General features: G+C 45.4%; 1 protein-coding gene across 1 annotated transcript in view; it reads left to right on the top strand.

The window, feature by feature from the left end:
• Window positions 1–17,056, top strand: part of LOC134958766 (calcium-activated chloride channel regulator 1-like) — a 118,027-nt gene extending 100,971 nt beyond the window's left edge. The window contains exons 12-16 of the mRNA XM_063941502.1: window positions 386–607; window positions 2,776–3,046; window positions 7,788–7,952; window positions 10,708–10,944; window positions 16,093–17,056. Of these exons, the coding sequence (XP_063797572.1) occupies window positions 386–607; window positions 2,776–3,046; window positions 7,788–7,952; window positions 10,708–10,944; window positions 16,093–16,574 (1,377 nt within the window). The 3' untranslated portion in view covers window positions 16,575–17,056. The remainder of the gene's footprint in view (window positions 1–385; window positions 608–2,775; window positions 3,047–7,787; window positions 7,953–10,707; window positions 10,945–16,092) is intronic.
• Window positions 17,057–20,417: the final 3,361 nt, after the last annotated feature.

The raw sequence follows: 20,417 nt of genomic DNA, 5'->3' as shown, positions 1-20,417 counted from the left end.
CTCCCTGAAAACGGTCAGTTGACACCCAGAAATGCCCCATTCCTGTCAATCTTCTTGCGGTCGTCAGTGCGACTGAAAACTTCACTAGAACCTGTGCAAAACAACAAATGCCTTTGTACCCGTACGACGTGCGTGCGCATTGCGGTGCATATGCATGCGCATAAATGGCGACTTTTAGCCTGATCGCTGTGCTGCAAACAACGGCAGCTAGCGATCAACTCGGAATGACCCCCAGTATTATACAATTTTTTCCACTGCTTGCTTATCCTTCTATCAACTGAAACCATAAGCCCACCGTAGCTTGTTGTTGTAACGTTACATACTGTAACCATTCATTCTGTATTCTGTGTGCCAACACAATAACTGTACATTTTATTTCTCATAGCTAGAAAGCAAGGGTGAAACTCTTCAACCAACAGCATGTTTGAATGGTGCAGTTTTCATCGACGGCTCAGTGGGGAATGACACATTTTTCCTAATCACGTGGCAAACTGCGGTACCAAGTATTAATGTACAAGATCCAAAGGGAAATACATATGATGCTTTGCAATTCACTACTGATGTAACTTCTAAATTATCGAGACTTCAAATCCCAGGAACAGCAGAGGTAACATTATATTAAATGCACACCTGCTATTTTATGTAATATTACTAAAATTCAGATGAAATTCAGGGGAACCTGTTTCACTGCCAGTAACACCAGGGTAGTGTCTAGTTTACCTTCGTGGAGAGGACCTTTCCCATAACCCCCTGGGTCCATGTCACAATCTATTTGGAATAGTAAAGTGTGGCGAGCGAAGCGGAGCGAGACACCGAGCCCGAAGCGTGGTGAGCGAAGCAAGCCCGCGAGGGTCCAATGCTGCATAGAAAAAAAAAAATACCCCAAACGAACGGAGAACGAAGCAAACATTTTGGTGCAGTAAGGGCGGAAGTTCTCTCCTGCCCTCTCGTTTTGTCACTTCCAGGTCCTGAGCATGAAGGTAACATAGACACATCCGTAACACATCCAATTTATGAACGTGGTCAACAGTCTGATTTTACGGTATAGAAAAACAATAAGTGCGCTATAGGCCTGCGGTCTTCTCATAAACTACCTGCGTTTGCAGAAAATAACTCAAATAGGCTGATGCAGATCGGAATGCAAGTCCATGTGCGGAGCATAGCTTGCCTGTTTTCACTTTCGGCAAGCGATGTAACCAAGTGTACACAAGCGCAAACCAAACACATCTCCACTTCCAACTGAAGAGGCATAACTGGTTTATAATTGGGCATTCTCATATGGGTAAAACGCAGGGCAGGCTATGGGGGCATATGTGTCATTATGCCTTTATTCAATTTGCTCTTTTGCACCTTCGATAGGGTTGGTGATAGTGCACACCAATTATGATAATGGCTACGAAAACAACTGTACAGACAGAGGTTAAACAAATGAAAAAAAAAAAGTTTTGCCGGCATATGTGTGTGGGTATGGGTCGTTGGGTCAACCCAACTTAGGTCGACACTCATTAGGTCAACCACTGAAGGTCGACATTACCATTAGGTTGACATGCATTAGGTCGACATGAGCGTTTGGTCGACATGTACTGGGTTGACGGGTCAAAAGGTCGACATGAGGTTTTTGACTGTTTTTGGTGTTGTTTTCTCCGTAAAGTGACGGGGAACCCAAATCAGTGCTCGCCATGCTTCGGGCAAGGTGGCTCGCTCTGCTACCGCTGCGCTCGGCACAGATTACCGTTCCAATTGTAGTCCACGTGGATCGTTTAGTATGAAAAAATCCAAAAAATTAAAACATTTTTTAAAAACTCATGTCAACCTTTTGACCTGTTGACCTAACGGCCATGTCGACCTAATGCATATCGACCTAATGGCATTGTCGAACTTCAGTGGTCGACCTAATGAGTGTCGACCTAAGTTGTGTCGACCTAACGACCGTAACCCATGTGTGTTAACCATTGTCATGTCGACCTTTTGATCTGTCTACCATTTACAATATAATCACAACTGCATACGGCAATAGACAGGAACGGCAGCAGCAAGAACAAGCGCACCTGAATGAGCCTCAGTGTCCCCTTGTATTTCAATATCTCTCCTATATAAATACATTGGTCTAATATATTGTAAATAAAAAATAAGTCAAAACAATGTATATTTTGATAAGAATTATGAACATTTACAACATTTTCAGAATAGAAATTTAGAGTCTGCTTGAAGTTTATTAAGTTTATTAATATTCAGAATACAAATTTTATTCAACTAACCAATGTATCGAGTCAAGAGATAGATATATGTGTATAGCCCTTACAGATGTGTCAATGGGTAAAACCTTTCTGCCATGTTGGTAATAATCAGAGGCAGCCAGCATAGTCCAGCATTTTATTCATAACCTGACCATGTTGGGATGTAATAGGCTTGTTGTTCCCCCATTTAACCAGTTTAATTTTTTTTGTCCACTACCTGCATGTAAAGTTAATTCACATTAGGGAATGTTTACGTCGGCATACCCTCCAACATTGTACCCTCGAAAACCAGTACAAATTAGGGGAAGGGGTGTGGCCACGGGTAAAGGGGGCTTGGCCACACACCCTTTCCTGTACTTTCTATGGAGATTTAGTGAGTAAAAAATCAGTACAAAGCCCTTTTTGGCCGGTACAGACCATAAAAAAATGGTACTGTACCGGGCAAAAAGGTACAGTTGGAGGATATGCATGGGTAAATATGTCTTTTGATATGCAATAGCTTGTCAACTGCAATACTGACTGCCTGTTTTGCTTTTAGAGAGGCCGCTGGGATTACAGCTTTTGCAATTCATTTACATCATACCAAGTCATAGGTATAACCGTGACTACCAAAGCCGCAGATGAAAATGTACCACCAATTATTGCAAGCTGCCACATGAATACCATGACAAATAATTACCCAGACCCTATGGTTATCTATGCATCTGTAAGCCAGGGCCTTCTCCCTGTGACAGGAGTGAAAGTGGTGGCCATCATCGAACCAGAGAGTGGGAACTCTGTGTCTGTAGATCTTTTAGACAACGGAGCAGGTAACTTTGCAAAGGCTGCCATGAAGGGATATGTTGTCACTATAGTATTTGCAATATATTTTCACAAAATCACAAATATGTAAGAAATTCTACTTATGGCTTTTTCAACAAAATCTCCCATGGTGCTTAGCATGGCACCAAGTTGGTAGCACAGAATCATGGGAGTTGACTTCACAATTATAAGCTATTCAGTTTTCTTTTTAACTACTTGATGACCGGAGATTTTCCCCCATGTCAAGACTGGTTGCCAAACTGAAAAGTGAATAAAAAATTATATGTTGCTTTATATGCCATTATAATATGATGAACATGTGCCTACACATCATACAATATGGGCTGACTTTTTTGTTTTTTTTTATCTTCTTTATTTTTCTGACTGAATTTTTTTTGTTTCATATTTTGATATTCTCACTTTAAAATTGGATAAAATCTGCCTCCACTTTTTTTTTCTGCACTAGGGGATATAGAAGCGACATGATTGCTGTTTACTCTGACCCTCAGTAATATCAGTTACCTTCTAATAATGAAGCTAGCTTTCAAAATAGTAGAGCTGCAGTGCAGGGCTCATATAATTAATAGCACGAGTACAGGAACATAGGGGCAGATGTTCTTAGCCTTGGAGATAGATAAAGTACCAACCAATCAACTCCTAGTTTCAAATCCAGCTTGTAAAATAACAGTTAGGAGCTGTCTGGCTGGTACTTTATCTCTCTCCACTTTATCACTCTCCAAGGTTGAGTACATCTCTCCAATTCCATGATGTCTGGGAAAAAGTATCCACCCATGTATGTCTTTTCTTCTTCTAATCTCAGTTCTAGAGCCCAATACATTGACCTCAAGAGAAAGCACAGCTGCTGATATTACACTGTGCTTCCTTTGCAGCCAGTCAGGGATTCGGGATCCTTGTTCTGGTTCAAGAAATGAGTTTCCAGAAATGAGGTGCTTATTTTAAGGTGCATACACACTAGACGACGTCGCTCGTATCCCCTCCCGGGCCAGGCGGTTGGCGGCCGGCCGTACACACTGAACGATGTGACCGTTCATGTTGCTCAGGGCCGGATTAACAATAGGGCGGGTGGAGCTGTATTTCCAGGCCTGCCCATAAAAGTAGACTCACAGCAGGACTAGGTGCCGCCGCTGGTAGAGTCACTGTGCCCACCTTTCACCCGCCCTGTTGCCGTTTTCCTGCCAACCTTGCTGCCTGACCCTGCTGTCATTGGCATGTCGCGTGCGCACAGGTGGTGGGGAGTGATGTTCTTGAGGCTCTGCTCGGCTGCCTGTATCCAGAGTCAGGTTAAGGATGAGGGTGTATTTAGAAGCTGTCCCACTCCCTGCCTGCCAGTGCCAAACGAGTGAAGGCAGGACTAGGAGTGGGGGTGGTCACCGTCTGAGGTGTTAGGGGTGAGCCGACACAGTAATGAGGGCAGGCTGAATGAGTAGTGCAGCGGGCTGCAAGAATAGTGGCAGTGGGCTGGATGAGTAGTGGGGGCGGGCTGCAACTGTTGTGGCCTCTGACTTAATGAGTAGCGGCGGGTCAGGCTGGAAGATTATTGGGTGCAGGTGGGTGGACAGGCAGCCGGAGTCAGGAATCATGTCAATGCTGCAGCTGCAGCAGCAGCATACAGGGATGGCCTCAGCTACACACACCCCTGAACAAAAAACAACTGCATCTGTTTAGCACAATGACAGCAGCCGCAGTTGGGCTGCTACAGAGGCAGGACCAGTCATTTGAAGCAGGCAGAAACACTGCACCCAATGAGTTTGAGCTTGCATTTTGAACTTGCTCATCTGCAGGGGCTGATTATTGGCTTGCTGTCTCGGAGCAGTGGGACATCAGCAATGGGGGAGGGAGGGGTATAGGAGAACAGAAAGGAATGGCTGGTAATGGGAACATCAGCAAGAGGGGAGGTGGTTACAGGAGAACATAAAGGAATAGCTGGGGAGAGGGGGGGGGGGCTGCAGCACAGGGGGGATTCAGGAGAGCAGAGAGAAAAAGCTGGGGGGGGGCAGCAGCAGGGGGGTGTTACAGGAGAACAGAGAGGAATAGCTGGGGAGGGGGACAGCAGCAGGGGGGGTTTCAGGAGAACAGAGAGATAAAGCTGGGGGTGACAGCAGAGAGTATTACAGGAGAACAAAGAGGAATAGCTGGGGAGGGGGGGGCAGCAGCAGGGAGGGTTACAGGAGAACAGAGAGGAATAGTTGAGGAAGGGGGGGCAGCAGCAGGGGGGTTTACAGGAGAACAGAGAGGAAAAGCTGGGGAGGGAAGGACAGCAGGGGGGGTTTACAGGAGAACAGAGGGGAATAGTTGGGGAGGGGGGACAGCAGGAGGGGGTATTAAAGGAGAACAGAGAGGAATAGCTGAGGTAGGGCAGCAGCAGGGGGGTTACAGGAGAACAGAGAGGAATAAAGCTGGGGAGGGTAGGACAGCAGCATAGGGATGGCCATTGGTGGGTTGTGAAAGCCATCAATGGTCACCCCTGCATTAAAGTAAGCTTCACGGGTGTCAGGGGTGGTGCTGAGCTCCGTGCCCTGACACTTTGAAGAGAAAAAAAATTGGTAGCACTAGACCATCGATGGTGGGAAACCATCTGGTTCTCCCCCATTGATGGTGAAAGTATTCAACATTGGCTATAGACCATCGATTTCAAATCACTGATGGTCGATGGCCATCCCTACAGCAGCAAGGGGGTATATGGTCAACAGAGGGGAATAGTTAGAGGGTGGGTGGAGAACTTAACTGTAAGTGGGAAAAAGAGGGAGCTTTAGGAGAGAACAGGATGTACAGTAGGAAAGTCAAGAGCATATGTGGGAGGTGGAGTGAGAGTCCTGGATGAAGAAACATGCAGCCACTGTCACTCAGGTGTGCCGGAAGAGAACCGTGGGTGTGGAGCTGCAAACCACGTTCAGCAGAACAATTATAAATATCAGGTCAAAACCTGATCATTAGTAAATTGGCCCCATAGTCTGTGGACAGTGGTGTACTGGCCCATAGGGGCATAGGGAAAACCCCTGGTGGGCCCCACTGCCTGGGTCTCATCTCCTCCTTTAGCGATTAGGTCTCAGACTGATAGTGCAATTGAATTAAACATTATACATATTTTGCCTAATAATGCATAGAACTATGGTGTAGATTCTACAGTACATTGCTGTGATTAATGTGGTGCATTATCATGCATGCACTAGCAGTATTTACTATTTATATTTATCAAGGGGGCTCAGATCTAATGGTTAGACAAATCAATGTGGTGGCTTACCACACCCTCTCTGGAGCCTAGCCACACCACTAAGTATGGGCCCCTACCACTGCATTTCCCCGGTGGGCCCTTAATGCCCTAGTCCGACAGTGTCCGTGGATGCTGTGTGGGGAGGTACTGCAGTGATATAGCGTGCCTCAACATCACCCCTGCCCACCTAGGAGAACTACTTTGCGGTGCTGATCACACCCCCTGCATCGGCACACAAGGCCCTTTAAAAATTTCAGCTCTAGGCACATGTGGGAATTAATCTGGCACTGATATTGCTCAGTGATGTCACGCATCGGTCAGGCTGTCCAGGCAGCTCCTGGATGACAGTCCAGATTGAGCATGCATGCACTGCTGACACCAAGGGTCGTTAACGACCCTCTGTATCGCGCATTGGTCGCCGGCATACGCAGTTGCCGAGAAAGTGAACGACGTCGCTCAGAAAGGGAGAAAATGAGCGATGTTGTTCATTTTATCGGCAAGTGTGTATGCACCTTTACTGCCTTCACCCTCTGGTGCAACAAAAGTAGGCAGGAGTGAAGGAAGTGAGGTAAGAACCTAATTTCTGTTACCCCTGGATTAGTCACACCGGAAACAACATTCTCACCTTACAAAATTGGATAAGTTGCCCTTCCATGATCCTTGAGGTTTAGATTATAACCAATGCGAGGGCTGTACTCAGTGCTTCTCCATAGGTAACACCAGAGGCGGATTGGTCATAGGATTCACAGGGAAGATTCCCGGTGGGCCGGCGCACCAGTGGGGCCTGTTTTGTTTGAGGACATGTGGTCCTATTTATAGACATAATGAATAAGATGCAAAATTATTTGCATATATGAAAATTACTTTGCCACTTAGCCTGTGATTTCAGATGATCTAGTGTATGCTCTGTCTGCCTGCTTGGCTGACATATAAGATTGAGTGAATAGTGATTGGGATACGGTTGGTGTAATAAGCAAGAAAATATATCTTTCTAAAGAATTATATAGTTTCCTAAATTCTGAAGGTGTATCATATAATGTGCTCATAAAATTTTATTTTATTTCTTTTTAACTTCCCCCTTGATGCTGGACATGCCCACTATCTGGAAAGTCTTGTGGGGAGGGAGCTGCTGCCATGGCCCATGGCTAGACCTTACACCTCTGGTACTGCCCATGTGGGGCCACTAGTACAAATTTTTCCAGGGCCGCTTTTTGTTCCCAATCCGCCCCTGGGTAACACTATAAAGAAATTAGACTGTAAAAGATGAGCAGCTAGGTTGTAATTTAGCTGACTCCTTTAGGAAAGAGACTCCTGATTAGCTCTCCTTGAAGACAATTGGCAGCTTCATCGTGGCTCATAGAGTGATATGTCAATGTAAGGTGGCACAGAGAATGGCTTGCTATAACATAGAGGAAAAGACAAAAGCAATGCAATTGATCTCCAGTGCTGCCACTTTAGGCTACTTGTATCGTTAGACATTTTATTCATAACTTTAATATTTTGTTTACTTTATTAAGGCGCTGACATTGCCAAGGATGACGGAATCTACTCAAGATATTTCACTACTTTCAGTACCAATGGAAGATACAGCTTAAAAGTACGAGCTATAAGTGAAGATAAGAAAAGTCGACTCACATTGCCCAAGAGTCGTGTTTTCTACATACCTGGCTTTGTTGATAATGGTGAGAAGTTAGAACCCATTTTCCATTGCATATGAAATATTACTGTGCGTTAGAAAATGTATAATTTAATATAGTTATATTATACAGTATGTATTACATATGTGCTAAGATAGGAGACATGTACCCTTTGTCTTTCCATATACTCCTCTTATCTTCTCTGCCAATTATGGGTGACTAACAACTTCCACTTAATCCAGTTTGGTAGCTCCATAAGAATGATAATGTTCTCAATTTCTCATCATGATGGAGATGAGAAAATCACCTATGCGGAACACTCTATAATATGCTTATACAGTATCATATCCTTGCTTCTGAGATCATCGATGGCTTTGACAGTTTAACTTCAAATGCGAACAGAAATAAATACTAAGCAATACTAATTTGAAAATAATCTATTTAGCAGTGGTGCAAGTAGAAAAAATGTCTTACAAGTACTATGTGCGCGCGCCCCCCTAAAATATGTGTGGCCCCTTGCCACATGGGGAGTGGCCAATGAAAATGGGGGCGTTATACACATATGGGGGGAGGGGCAGATACACATATGAACCCAATAGTGCCAGATACACGTTGCCCCACAGTGCCAGATATACATTGCCCCACAGTGCCAGATACGCAAATGCCCCCAGAGTGCCAGATATACATTGCCCCACAGTGCCAGATACACATGCCCCACAGTGCCAGATACACAAATGCCCTCAGAGTGCCAGATATACATTGCCTCACAGTGCCAGATACACAAATGCCCCCACTGTGTCAGATATACATTGCCCCCCAATGCCAGATACAGAAATGCCCCCACAGTGCCAGATATGCCCCAAGTGTCAGATATGTCCCCAGTGCCAGATACATATGTCCCCCCAGTGCCAGATATGCCCTCAGTGCCAGATACAGAAATACCCCCACAATGCCAGATATGCTCCCAGTGCCAGAAACACATGTCCCCGCAGTGCCTGATATGCCCCCAGTGCCAGATACACATGTCTTCCCCAGTGCCAGATATACCCCCAGTGCCAGATACACATGTCCCCCCAGCACCAGATATGCCCCCAGTGCCAGATACAGATATGCCCCCACAGTGCCAGATATGCCCCTAGTGCCAGATACACATGTCCCCCCACTGCCAGATATGCCCCCAGTGCCAGATACACATGTCCCCCCAGTGCCAGATATGCCCCCAGTGCCATATACACATGTCCCTGCAGTGCCAGATATGCCCCCAGTGTCAGATGCACATGTCACCCCAGTGCTAGATGTCCCTCAGTGCCAGATATGCCCCCCAGTGCCAGATACAGAAATGCCACCACAGTGCCAGATATGCTCCCAGTGCCAGAAACACATGTTCCCGCAGTGCCTGATATGCCCCCAGTGCCAGATACACATGTCTTCCCCAGTGCCAGATATACCCCCAGTGCCAGATACACATGTCCCCCCAGCGCCAGATATGCCCCCAGTGCCAGATACAGATATGCCCCCACAGTGCCAGATATGCCCCTAGTGCCAGATACACATGTCCCCCCACTGCCAGATATGCCCCCAGTGCCAGATACACATGTCCCCACAGTGCCAGATATGCCCCCAGTGCCAGATACACATGTCCCTGCAGTGCCAGATATGCCCCCAGTGTCAGATGCACATGTCCCCCCAGTGCCAGATGTCCCTCAGTGCCAGATATGCCCCCCAGTGCCAGATACAGAAATGCCACCACAGTGCCAGATATACCCCCAGTGCCAGATACGCATGTCCCCGCAGTGCCAGATATGCCCCCAGTGCCAGGTACACATGCCCCCTTCCCCTGCTGCTCACCGCTGCTGCTGCTGTCCTGTGTGTGTGTGAGGTGAGGAGAGTGCAGCCTGCTCCTCTCCTGCTCCTCAGTCTCCGGCTGCGGTGCAGGTGTCTTCCTTCATTTCAGCGCCGATCCGTGAGCCAATCAAAGCTCGCGGTCCTGCAACCTTGGCTGCCAGTCTGCGAGCTCTGATTGGCTCACGGGCCAGCGCTGAATTGAAGGAAGGCACTGATGGGCAGTAGAGGTGAACGCTGTGCTCTCCTCCCTTCGCAGCAGCAGAGGTGAGCAGTGGAGGGAGGGAGCTCCAAGGAGCAGCAGCCCGTCGGCAGTGGGTACGTTGTACCCACGGCTAAATTCTTAAGGGTACGTCGTACCCACCCGTACCTGCCCACTTGCACCGCTGGTATTTAGTAAATCTATACCTAGCCTCAGTGCTGTCGCATGAGGGGGTGGGGGAGTGAATCGCACCAAGTGACACCATCCTAGGGGGAACTATCTCCTAGGATGGTCTCACCGAACAGCAGTGAGACTGGGGAAAGGCCGAGGGCTGCTCCTGGGGTGCCGGGCAAACCTGTAGTATGATGAAAACAGGGTTTGGCCATGTCTTCAAAAGGCATCATTAAGGTGAAGTAAAAGATCAAGTATTCTTTCCAGACATATGGCCATGTTCCCTTTAGTGGGCATGCACAAGAAGTCCTGCAATGGGAGTGACAGAGTGACACCAACCCTAGTGACGTCACTGCTTGGTCTTCAATTCAAAACAAATATTTTTAGTGTAGTATAAGTACTTTTAGCTGAAAACACATGGATAAACTACATTTATTATTGTGGATTTGCTACCATTACTAAATATACTCCAAGTCAGTCATTTTTTAATTGTAAAATATCAGGAATTCTATTGCATAAAATTTACTTATGCAGTACTTATAATGTAGTAAAATTCATAAATAACTAGTTGCATTTTTACTCTAGGTAAAATAACTTTAAATCCTCCAAGACCCACTGTTAATGATGATGATCTTCAGATTAATTTTGGAGCATTTAGTAGGACAGCCCCTGGCGGCTCGTTCCTGGTATCCAATGTACCTTCTGGCGAGCAACCGGATATCCTGCAACCTGAGAAAATATCTGACTTGGAAGCAAGACTAGTAAATTACAGGACTGTGTTGTCTTGGACAGCAACTGGTGATGATCTGGACCAAGGACAAGGTAAAGTACATCATTAAAATTCTGGACTCTACGAATTACCTGCCAAATATAGTCTAACACAGTGATGGCTAACCTTGACACTCCAGCTGTTGTTGAACTACACATCCCAGCATGCCCAGCATCAGTTTTAGCATAGCCAAATAACAAAACTGTAGCAGGGCATACTGGGATATGTAGTTCAATAACAGCTGGAGTGTCAAGGTTAGCCATCACTGGTCTAACATGATTAATTTCACACTTTGTGAAATAAAACAGGTGAAAAATGTATGTATTTTGCTTATTACAAACAAAACGGGAGTCACAACCAACAGGAGACAAACTAATGCAGTCTATACATGTATACAATTACAGTATTTTGCATCCCCACTTATTTTCTACCCCATACAATTAGCTCTTTTGAATTCCACCTCTTAGGGAAAAAAATCTTATCATGCATAATGTACGTATGTATTAGCCTTCACTGCTGCTGGTTTTCTCACCCCTTCGCTGGAACCGTTTTTTGACATTTGCATTTGTCATATTAAAATATCAATATCGCTAACTTTTTATGCAATACCCACTTAAATGATACCTTGTTTTCTTCAGAAAACTGTGGAGGATATATACAATTTGTTGACATTTTTATGCTGTCGACAGCAAATGTTGACGGCATAATAGTAATGGGAGACTGCAGATGCAGTAAATATGTGATTTAAAGTAACGTCAAACATGATAGCAAAACATAATGTTTAAAGTTATAATGGCAATACAGTTAACATGCTTAAAATCACATTATTAACACATCTGCATCATCCCTTCGACCTTAAACTGTTGAGATATTTTAACTGTCAACAGCATATATCACGTGCAAACAATTAAACTACATTCCAACTCTGGGGAAAGTTTACTAAGCATTGGCTTCACATTCAATTGCAAACTGATGAGCAACGCTAGCAGTTTCTGGTCTACAAATAGAACATTTAGTAGGCATCGTTTCTGACTGTCATTTTAAAGCCCATTAGTTTCCAAGCCCCTATCAGCAAAAACACAGAAATAAAGGGTGCTCAGGATACAGGTGCTCTCTTTTAAAGAGTTTATCAGTTTTAATAAAATATATCTAGTAGATAGCTTACAAGTTAGCACCTGCCGGTTGATACAATGAAATAAAATTATAAAAGCAATGCTATAAAGCACACAATGATTGTTTGTACTCAGTGGGCTATTGTTAGTAGCATTTCATGCATTGGAAGCAGTTTATTCAATTAGCATTGTTAAAGGCTTTTAAATATTAAAAGCAGGTACTTGCATCTCCTGGGTTATATTACTCCAAGGCAATTTATGCAGCTTGCTGGTCTAGCAGTAAATAGAGGCAGTTAGTATTCACCTCCTGTGTGTAGTACTCTGGATTGCACAATGCATAGTAGATGATGGTTGGTAAAAAGTTCCCAATGGTATAAAGCAGATTACTCAAATGCCCTGCTGTGGGCAGGTAGCTCCCGACTGCTGGTGCTTTAAACCTTTTTATTGCAGCCTTTTCTGGAGTGTCCACATCCCTTGTGCAGAGTAAACAGTTGCCATGGACTGCAAGCAGCTGGTACAATAATTTTGTTCCCTTAACGCGTTTCTCCGCCTCTCTACGAGTTCAGCGGCTTCAGAGGATGCAGCTGAACTTGTAGAGAGGCGGGATAATTGCGTACAGATTGGGACTGCAATGCAGCTGCTGTTTGACCGACAAGAAACCAGCGTTTCTGTGTGGAAATCAGCCGTTTTCTGGGTGTGTCTGAAAAAATGCAGGCGTACCCAGGCATTTTTAAGGAGGGCCTCTGATGTCAGCGATGACCACTTCCAGCCTCTTGTGTAGCAAAATTGTGGACAACTTTGACTGGTGCAGATAGGAATTATTTTTCGATGGTCCGGTAATTGCATATGGTTTTACGATCAGCCCTCATATTGCTATGCATTCATAATTTTTACAGTGGGTGTTTTTTCTCTTTTTCTGGGCAGCAACTATTCGATCGCAGAAACTACTTTTTAGCAGAAACTGCAATCCTTACAGAATAGGGTCTTGTGTCCTGGCATTTGTACCTTGAAGATTTTCTCTTCCTTTCACCTGCTTAGGGGGCTGCACACAAATAATGCAAAATTCCACAGAAAAGACAATGGGGGTCATACCGAGTTGATCGCTAGTTGCCATTGTTCGCAGTGCAGCGATCAGGCTAAAAATCTGAATTTCTGCGCATGCGTATGCACCGCAATGTGCAGGCGCATCGTACGGGTACAATGAGCATCATGGGTTTGCACAGAGTGTAACAAACATTCCAGTCACACAGCCGAACGCAGGAAGATTGACATGAAGTGGGCATTTATGGGTGTCAACTGACCGTCTTCAGGGAGTGCTTAGAAAAACGCAGGCGTAGCAGAAAAAACGCAGGCATGGCTGGGTGTTCGCTGGGCGGGTGTGTGACGTCAAAAGCCGTCCCTCCATCATTAGAATCAACGCACACGAAGAGTAACTACAGGGCTCATCTTGTTTTGCACAAAAATATTTTGCAGGCGCTCTGCTGCACAAGCGTTCGCACTTCTGCAAAGCAAAAATACACTCACCAGTGGGCAACGACAATGCGTTTGTACGGCTGCTAAGAACTGCTAGTGAGCGATCAACTCGGAATGACCCCCAATAGACGGTGTGAGATCGCAGTTCTGTCAAACTCGCTCCTAACTGAATCAACTCGTACTTAATGTGATGTTTCCATCTGAACCCCTGAGCAGAGAACTCACCAATATGGATGTGCCCATGATAGCAGCTACTAAATTAAGACTTACATTAAGATTTCAGCACTGTACTAAACTACATTAGAATTCAGGCTCACAAAAATGAAAAATGTCACTGCCATAGTGGAGACAAAATACAGTACTGCCAATATTGAATAGATATTGCCAATTTTTGGGACAGTTGCAACCTATTTTAGTCCTATAATCACAGCTGAATGGCCGTGCGCACATCATCAGTTCCTCGCTGTAGCACTTTCACCTCTGTACCGTAGCCACATTGTAACATGTATTGAAATTGCAATGAAATTTAGAGCAACATATCTTCTACTGTAGTACTGTATGCAGTTTATCATTTTAATACTAAGGTGACATACATACAATACATAGGGGTTAGTTACAGGAATATTAAATGTTAAAATGTATTTCTGAGAAGGATACCAAGGATACCAAACATTGTTATTTAGATATGCTGTAGCTTTGCAATAAAATAGAAAACGGATGATATTGTTTTGTTGTATGGGGATTGGTATGATATGCCGGCGGATGGAATGCCGGTGGTCAGAACACCGACCGTGGCATCCCAATGGCAAGAATCCCAACAATGCCCCCCTAATCCTAACCCTACCCTCCGACAGCATAAACCTACCCCCTCCACAGCCTAACCCTCTGCAGTGGTGTCTAAACCTAAACCCTCCCCCTTCCAGCAGCCTAAACCTAACCCTCCTTCCTCCCATGCAGCCTAACCCTAACCGTCCCCGGGGGAGCCTAAACCTAAACCCACCCTCTTCCAGCAGCCTAGACTTAACCCCCCCCCCCCCATGTAGCCTAACCCTAACCATCCCCGGTGGAGCCTAAACCCCCCTCCCTGCAGCCTAACCCTAACCCTCCACTCCCTTCAGCCTAACCCTAACCCTCCACTCCCTGCAGCCTAACCCTAACCCTCCACTCCCTGCAGCCTAACCCTAACCCTCCCCACCACAGTCTAAACCTACCCACCCCTTCTGTAGCTTACGACTCCGGCGGCTCAGCAAACATTCGTTTGGGATCCCAGCGGTCTGGATTCCAGTGTCGGCATTGTAATCCTAGTTGGGTTGCCAGCACTGGCATTCCGATCACTGTCGGGATTCTGGCATCGGCATTTCGGCTGCCGGGTTCCTGACCGAGTCCCGTTGTATGACATTTTTAAGTTGCTAGGAGATGAGATGGTGCATTTTAGGAGGTATTCCCAATTTTACAGGTGAGTCTGCACCATTTGTCTCTCCACAAAGGAATATATATTCCAGCCTGCTCAGAGGTGGTATACCCCAAGACTCAATATATACGTTAATGGATGGCATTTTGTACTTTGAAGAAAAAACTAATTTTAATGTACAAATGAAGCAATGACCTTTAAACACATAAAAGTGAGATATAAAGACAGTACTGATACATTTTCACTCTCATAATTAAAAGATAAATGTAGCTCAACCAAGTCGTATTGTAGGTTGTGGCGCCGAGAGGGGGTGGGGGTTAGAGTACCTTGTTGGAAGGGTCAGTTGCTGAGGGAAGCATTATCCCTCTTTGTGGTGCTGCTGAGGTGGACAAATGTCCCCTTTGCAGCAGACTGCACCCCCCTTAGCAGTGCATGACATATATTTTTACGTTTTTGTAGGGGGCATGCCCACGCCTTCCGCTAGTATCTTGGCCATCCCCACTTTCGTCAGCACTGATTGTAGGATAAAGCCATAAAAGCTTAAACCAATTTAATGGTGTTCTTAAAATGTTATTAGGGTGGGCTTTGTAGCAATGTTTTTAATGTTTCCTTCGATTACATGTGCGAACACATTCACCTCTTAGGGCAATGTAGGTTGTGGGGGCCCCCAAACCAACCATCCGCCAGCAGTTTCACTGTGCAGGAGTACCTCGGCGGCCGCTGTTACTAAACAGCTGAGCCGCCAAGGTACTCCTGTACAGTGAAAGTGGGAGCAGAGCCATTAGTGCGCTGCTGCCAGCGGGGTCTCCTGCCTCATAGCTGCCGCGTACCTTTACCCCGAGCAGTAAGCCCATCCGCTCCGCCCTGGAGTCTACTCCCATCCCTGCCCCCAGCAGCATCAGCATGGTCCCCAGCCGTGGAGTTAATGCCTGCTGACAGGCCAGAGTAATTGGGTGACATCTGCAATTCAAAATGAAGTGTGTGGGGGGCTCCGGGACGGCCGCCCCTGTCACCCCTGCCTTAATCCGGCTCTGCTCTTACATGAGCATTTGCAGGGAGCAGTTAGTGGGCATACTCCTTAGCAGATAACTGGATGCAATTCTGGGTCTACATGTTGTGCACTTCATAAGGGAACTATAACATAAAACAGTTTTGAATATAAAGAAACAATTAAAAATATGCACTTTTGTCTCTTATTGTTTCAGCTTCAAGATATGAACTAAGAATGAACACTGATATAAAGAAAATAAAACACAGCTTTGACTCTAGCACACTGGTTAACACTGATAACCTCATCCCTCAGCCAGCTGGATCCAGGGAAACCTTCACATTCGCACCTCAGAATATGAATATACAAAATGGCACGCTCCTGTATTTTGCCATAATTGCTATTGACAAAGTTTCTCTGAAATCAGATATGTCGAATATTGCACACGTCGCTTTCTATAATGTTCCACTGCTACCTACTACTAGTGCACCCACCACTACTTCTTTATCTACTACACTGACCACTACTTCTTTATCTACTAAACTGACCATGCCTGCTGGAAATGCATCCTCCAACGACTCTGGTGGACTGAACTCTTTAGCAATAACTCTGATAATATGTTCCGCAGCAGTTCTAGTTTGTTTAATTGTATGTATTATTATTTGTATTACCTGCCAAAAGAAGAAAGTATGTTGTTAATAGATTTGAGAAACACAGTGGTTGTAAACTTGTGCATGATCTGCTAATAACTAATTATTTGTGCATCCTCACCAGAAGCGCTCACAGCTTCAGGGGCATAAACCTGTGGCGGCCATCCCTGATCAGGTGGCAAAGCTCTTTCTGGACACTGCATTAGATGACAAATGAACTCCTTACAGTGTTCTCTGTCTACCAATGAACACATTCAAATTTGAGGCATTCGCAAATTGTCTGTTTTACCATCACAAAAATGAAATTCCATGAGTGTCTGCAGAAGCAGCCATTGACAAGCACAAAGTTAGCGCGTGATGTCACAAAAGAAGATATCAAAGTATTTTGCAAACCCCATTTGTTGTTCTTGGTGTTTCAGTTAACTCCAATTGTCTATCTGTGTTGATTGTATATTTATTGCTTGCCATTTGAAAAGCGCCAATGGTGTGTGTTGTTGCTGCCAATGAAAATACAACTTCTCATGCATCCTATCTAAGACTGTGGCCACCAGTTGTCTTTTCCTTTCAAAACTTCAGACACAGACAATGTAATGTACCCCTAGAACTGTGGGTTGTACTTATAAAGGGATGGAGGCTGCCTAGCTTCAGAGGGCTGTAGTGAGATTGATGCAGTTGTGTTGTCGCCTACAGCACAATGCTGCTGACAGCCCGCAATGAACGGCTGGACACCTGCAGCTAGGTATACTGGGGGTCATTCCGAGTTGTTCGCTCGTTGACGATTTTCGCTATGTTGCGATTTGTTGCTAAATGCACATGCGCATGGTGCGCAGTGCGCATGCGCTTAGTTATTTTACTAAAAACTTAGTAGTTTTGCTGTTGCTTGAGCGACACTTTTCAGTCGCACTGCTGATCGGTGAGTGATTGACAGGAAGTGGGTGTTTCTGGGCGGCAACTCAGCATTTTCATGGCGTTTGCTAAAAAATGCAGGCGTGTCAGGGAAAAATGCGGGAGTGGCTGGAGAAACGGGGGAGTGGCTGGACGAACGCAGGGCGTGTTTGTGACGTCAAACCAGGAACTTAACGGACTGAGCTGATCGCAATCTAGGAGTAGGTCGGGAGCTACTCAGAAACTGCAAAGAAATACTTAATAGCAGAATTGCTAATCTTTCGTTCGCAATTCTGCTATGCTAAGATACACTCCCAGAGGGCGGCGGCCTAGCGTGTGCAATGCTGCTAAAAGCAGCTAGCGAGCAAACAACTCGGAATGACCCCCACTATGCGAGTGGCATATCCAGGTTTCTCCGGCTCCCCTCCTCTTGTGTTTGGGTATCACTAGTAGTACTGGCACATGGTAATGAAATGTCTGATATCACAATGGGGGTCATTCAGGTGCGATTGCACCTGCGCTATCATGTGCAAAGTAACATGTACTACTGCAGCAGGAGGTATCTGCTTGTAACAAACTGATTGTAATAGATGCCTCCTGCTGCATTACCATACAGCGCTATGTGATAGCAACTCCAAACGCACATGAATGAGCCTCAGTGTCATAATGCCTCATCCTCAAGAAAAACTGTTAGGTGGAATGAACACTGCTCCAGCCAGCCTATGCACAGCTACAGAGCAGAGAGGAGAGAATAAAGGTAATACTTATTGTGTATGTTGTTACTGAATAGCTAAGATGAAGATCCTTGATGACCAGGGCCGTACCTAGGTGTGGGCGGATGGTGCACCATCAGCATCCACCCCGTTTGGCCACCGCCAGCAGCAGCGCTGAGCACTATAATCATAGCAGCATTACGCACTGATAGCACCCCCCCCCCTCTTCCCTTAACAAAAATCTTGTGTGTGTGTGTGTGTGTATATATATGTATGTATGTATGTACCTCGTATGTTGGAGATGAGCGGGTTTGGTTCCCCGGGAACCAAACCCCCCAAACTTTGTGATCGAGGCAAAACGTTATCATCCTGCTGTCGGATTCTCGTGGGTTTTGGATTCTATATAAGTCCTCGTGCATTGGCACCATCTTCACTCTGGCATTGGAGAGTATACTGGACGGACGTTTCCGTCTCCGTACTGTGTGGCAGGTGGGGGGGCCTGTGTGCTGTATCTGAAAAAGGGGTGCTCTGCTGTATTTGGAAGGGGTGATATCTCTCTGTCAGCTGTATCTTTAAAGGGGTGTTCTCTCTCTGTCAGCTGTATCTGAAAAAGGGGTGATCTCTGCTGTATTTGAAAGGGGTGCTCTCTCTCTCTGTCAGCTGTATCTGTAAAGGGGTGCTCTCTCTCTGTCAGCTGTATCTGTAAAGGGGTGCTCTCTCTCCCTGTCAGCTGTATCTGTAAAGGGGTGCTCTCTCTCTCTGTCAGCTGTATCTGTAAAGGGGTGCTCTCTCTCTGTCAGCTGTATCTGTAAAGGGGTGCTCTCTCTGTCAGCTGTATCTGAAAAAGGGGTGCTCTGTCTGCTGTATTTGAAAGGGGTGATCTCTCTCTGTCAGCTGTATCTTTAAAAGGGTGCTCTCTCTCTGTCAGCTGTATCTGAAAAAGGGGTGATCTTTGCTGTATTTGAAAGGGGTGCTCTCTCTCTGTCAGCTGTATCTGTAAAGGGGTGCTCTCTCTCTGTCAGCTGTATCTGTAATGTGGTGCTTTTTCCCTGTCAGCTGTATCTGTAAAGGGGTGCTCTCTCTCTGTCAGCTGTATCTGTAAAGGGGTGCTCTCTCTCTCTGTCAGCTATATCTGTAAAGGGATGCTCTCTCTCTGTAAGCTGTATCTGTAAAGGGGAGCTCTATCTCTCTGTCAGCTGTATCTGTAAAGGGGTGCTCGCTCTCTCTGTCAGCTGTATCTGTAAAGGGGTGCTTTCTCTCTGTAAGCTGTATTTGAAAAAGGGGTGCTCCCTCTGTCAGCTGTATCTGAAAAAGGCGTGCTCTCTCTGGCAGCTGTATATGAAAAAGGGGTGCTCTCTGCTGTATTTGAAAGGGGTGCTGTCTGTCAGCTGTATCTAAAAAAGGGGTGTATCTGAAAGGGGTGATCTGTCCATCCATCCAGGGCTCTGCCCCCAGTGTAAAATGAAAATAATAAACGCTAAAAATAAAAGCCTAAAATTATAATTCTAAAATATATATTTTGAAAAAAAAAATAGTTTGTGCTGTACCCCAGTGTACTATATAAAATGTATTTTATTTGCGTAAGTGTTATGACACTGTTGGTCAGACCACAGTATATTATTTTCTACTCATACATGTATTGTGTGACACTGTCGGTGAAGTCAACCGTAGTGTGTAATTATTATATACATTTCTGACTTATTTGTGCGATGCTGTCAGTGAAGTCAACCGCAGTGTGTAAATATTATTATATAAATTTCTGACTCATTTGTGCGACGCTGTCAGTGAAGATCAACCCCCCTTTGTGTTGATAGAAATGGAGGCTACTACCAGTGCTGAACCTGCTGCCACTAGTCATGACATTGACAATGCAAGTCCATCAACATCATCTTCTAAGGCAGATGCTTAGGGACAAAGAGGGCTTAGGCAAGGGTATGTAAAATCATCTAATTTTGGAGTGGTAAGGGGAAAAAAAGGAACGTTAGCTGCAGAGAAAGTAAGACAAACTGCGCATTCAGAATCAGAACCATCAGACATTCTTGAGGAATTTCTCACACTGTCCTTATAGAAAAGCCTCTTTTACTTCCTTCGACCATTTCTGAACCATCTGCACATGTGGGGAGCAGTACAAGTAAAGATGATGATAAATCTGATGAGGAGGGTGATGAATCTGATGTGAAGGACACGATACAAATTGAGGATTCGTGTGTGGAAGTGGGACAGGATTAGGAGGATATGTGTGTACCAGTGCTATTTTTGTAGGAAAATAGGTTCAAGAACTGTGGGAAGGGCAG

This window comes from Pseudophryne corroboree, chromosome 9 (genome assembly GCF_028390025.1).
Source record: "Pseudophryne corroboree isolate aPseCor3 chromosome 9, aPseCor3.hap2, whole genome shotgun sequence".
NCBI classification, from domain to species: Eukaryota; Metazoa; Chordata; class Amphibia; order Anura; family Myobatrachidae; genus Pseudophryne; species Pseudophryne corroboree.
This window is presented reverse-complemented; position numbering and strand designations above follow the sequence as displayed.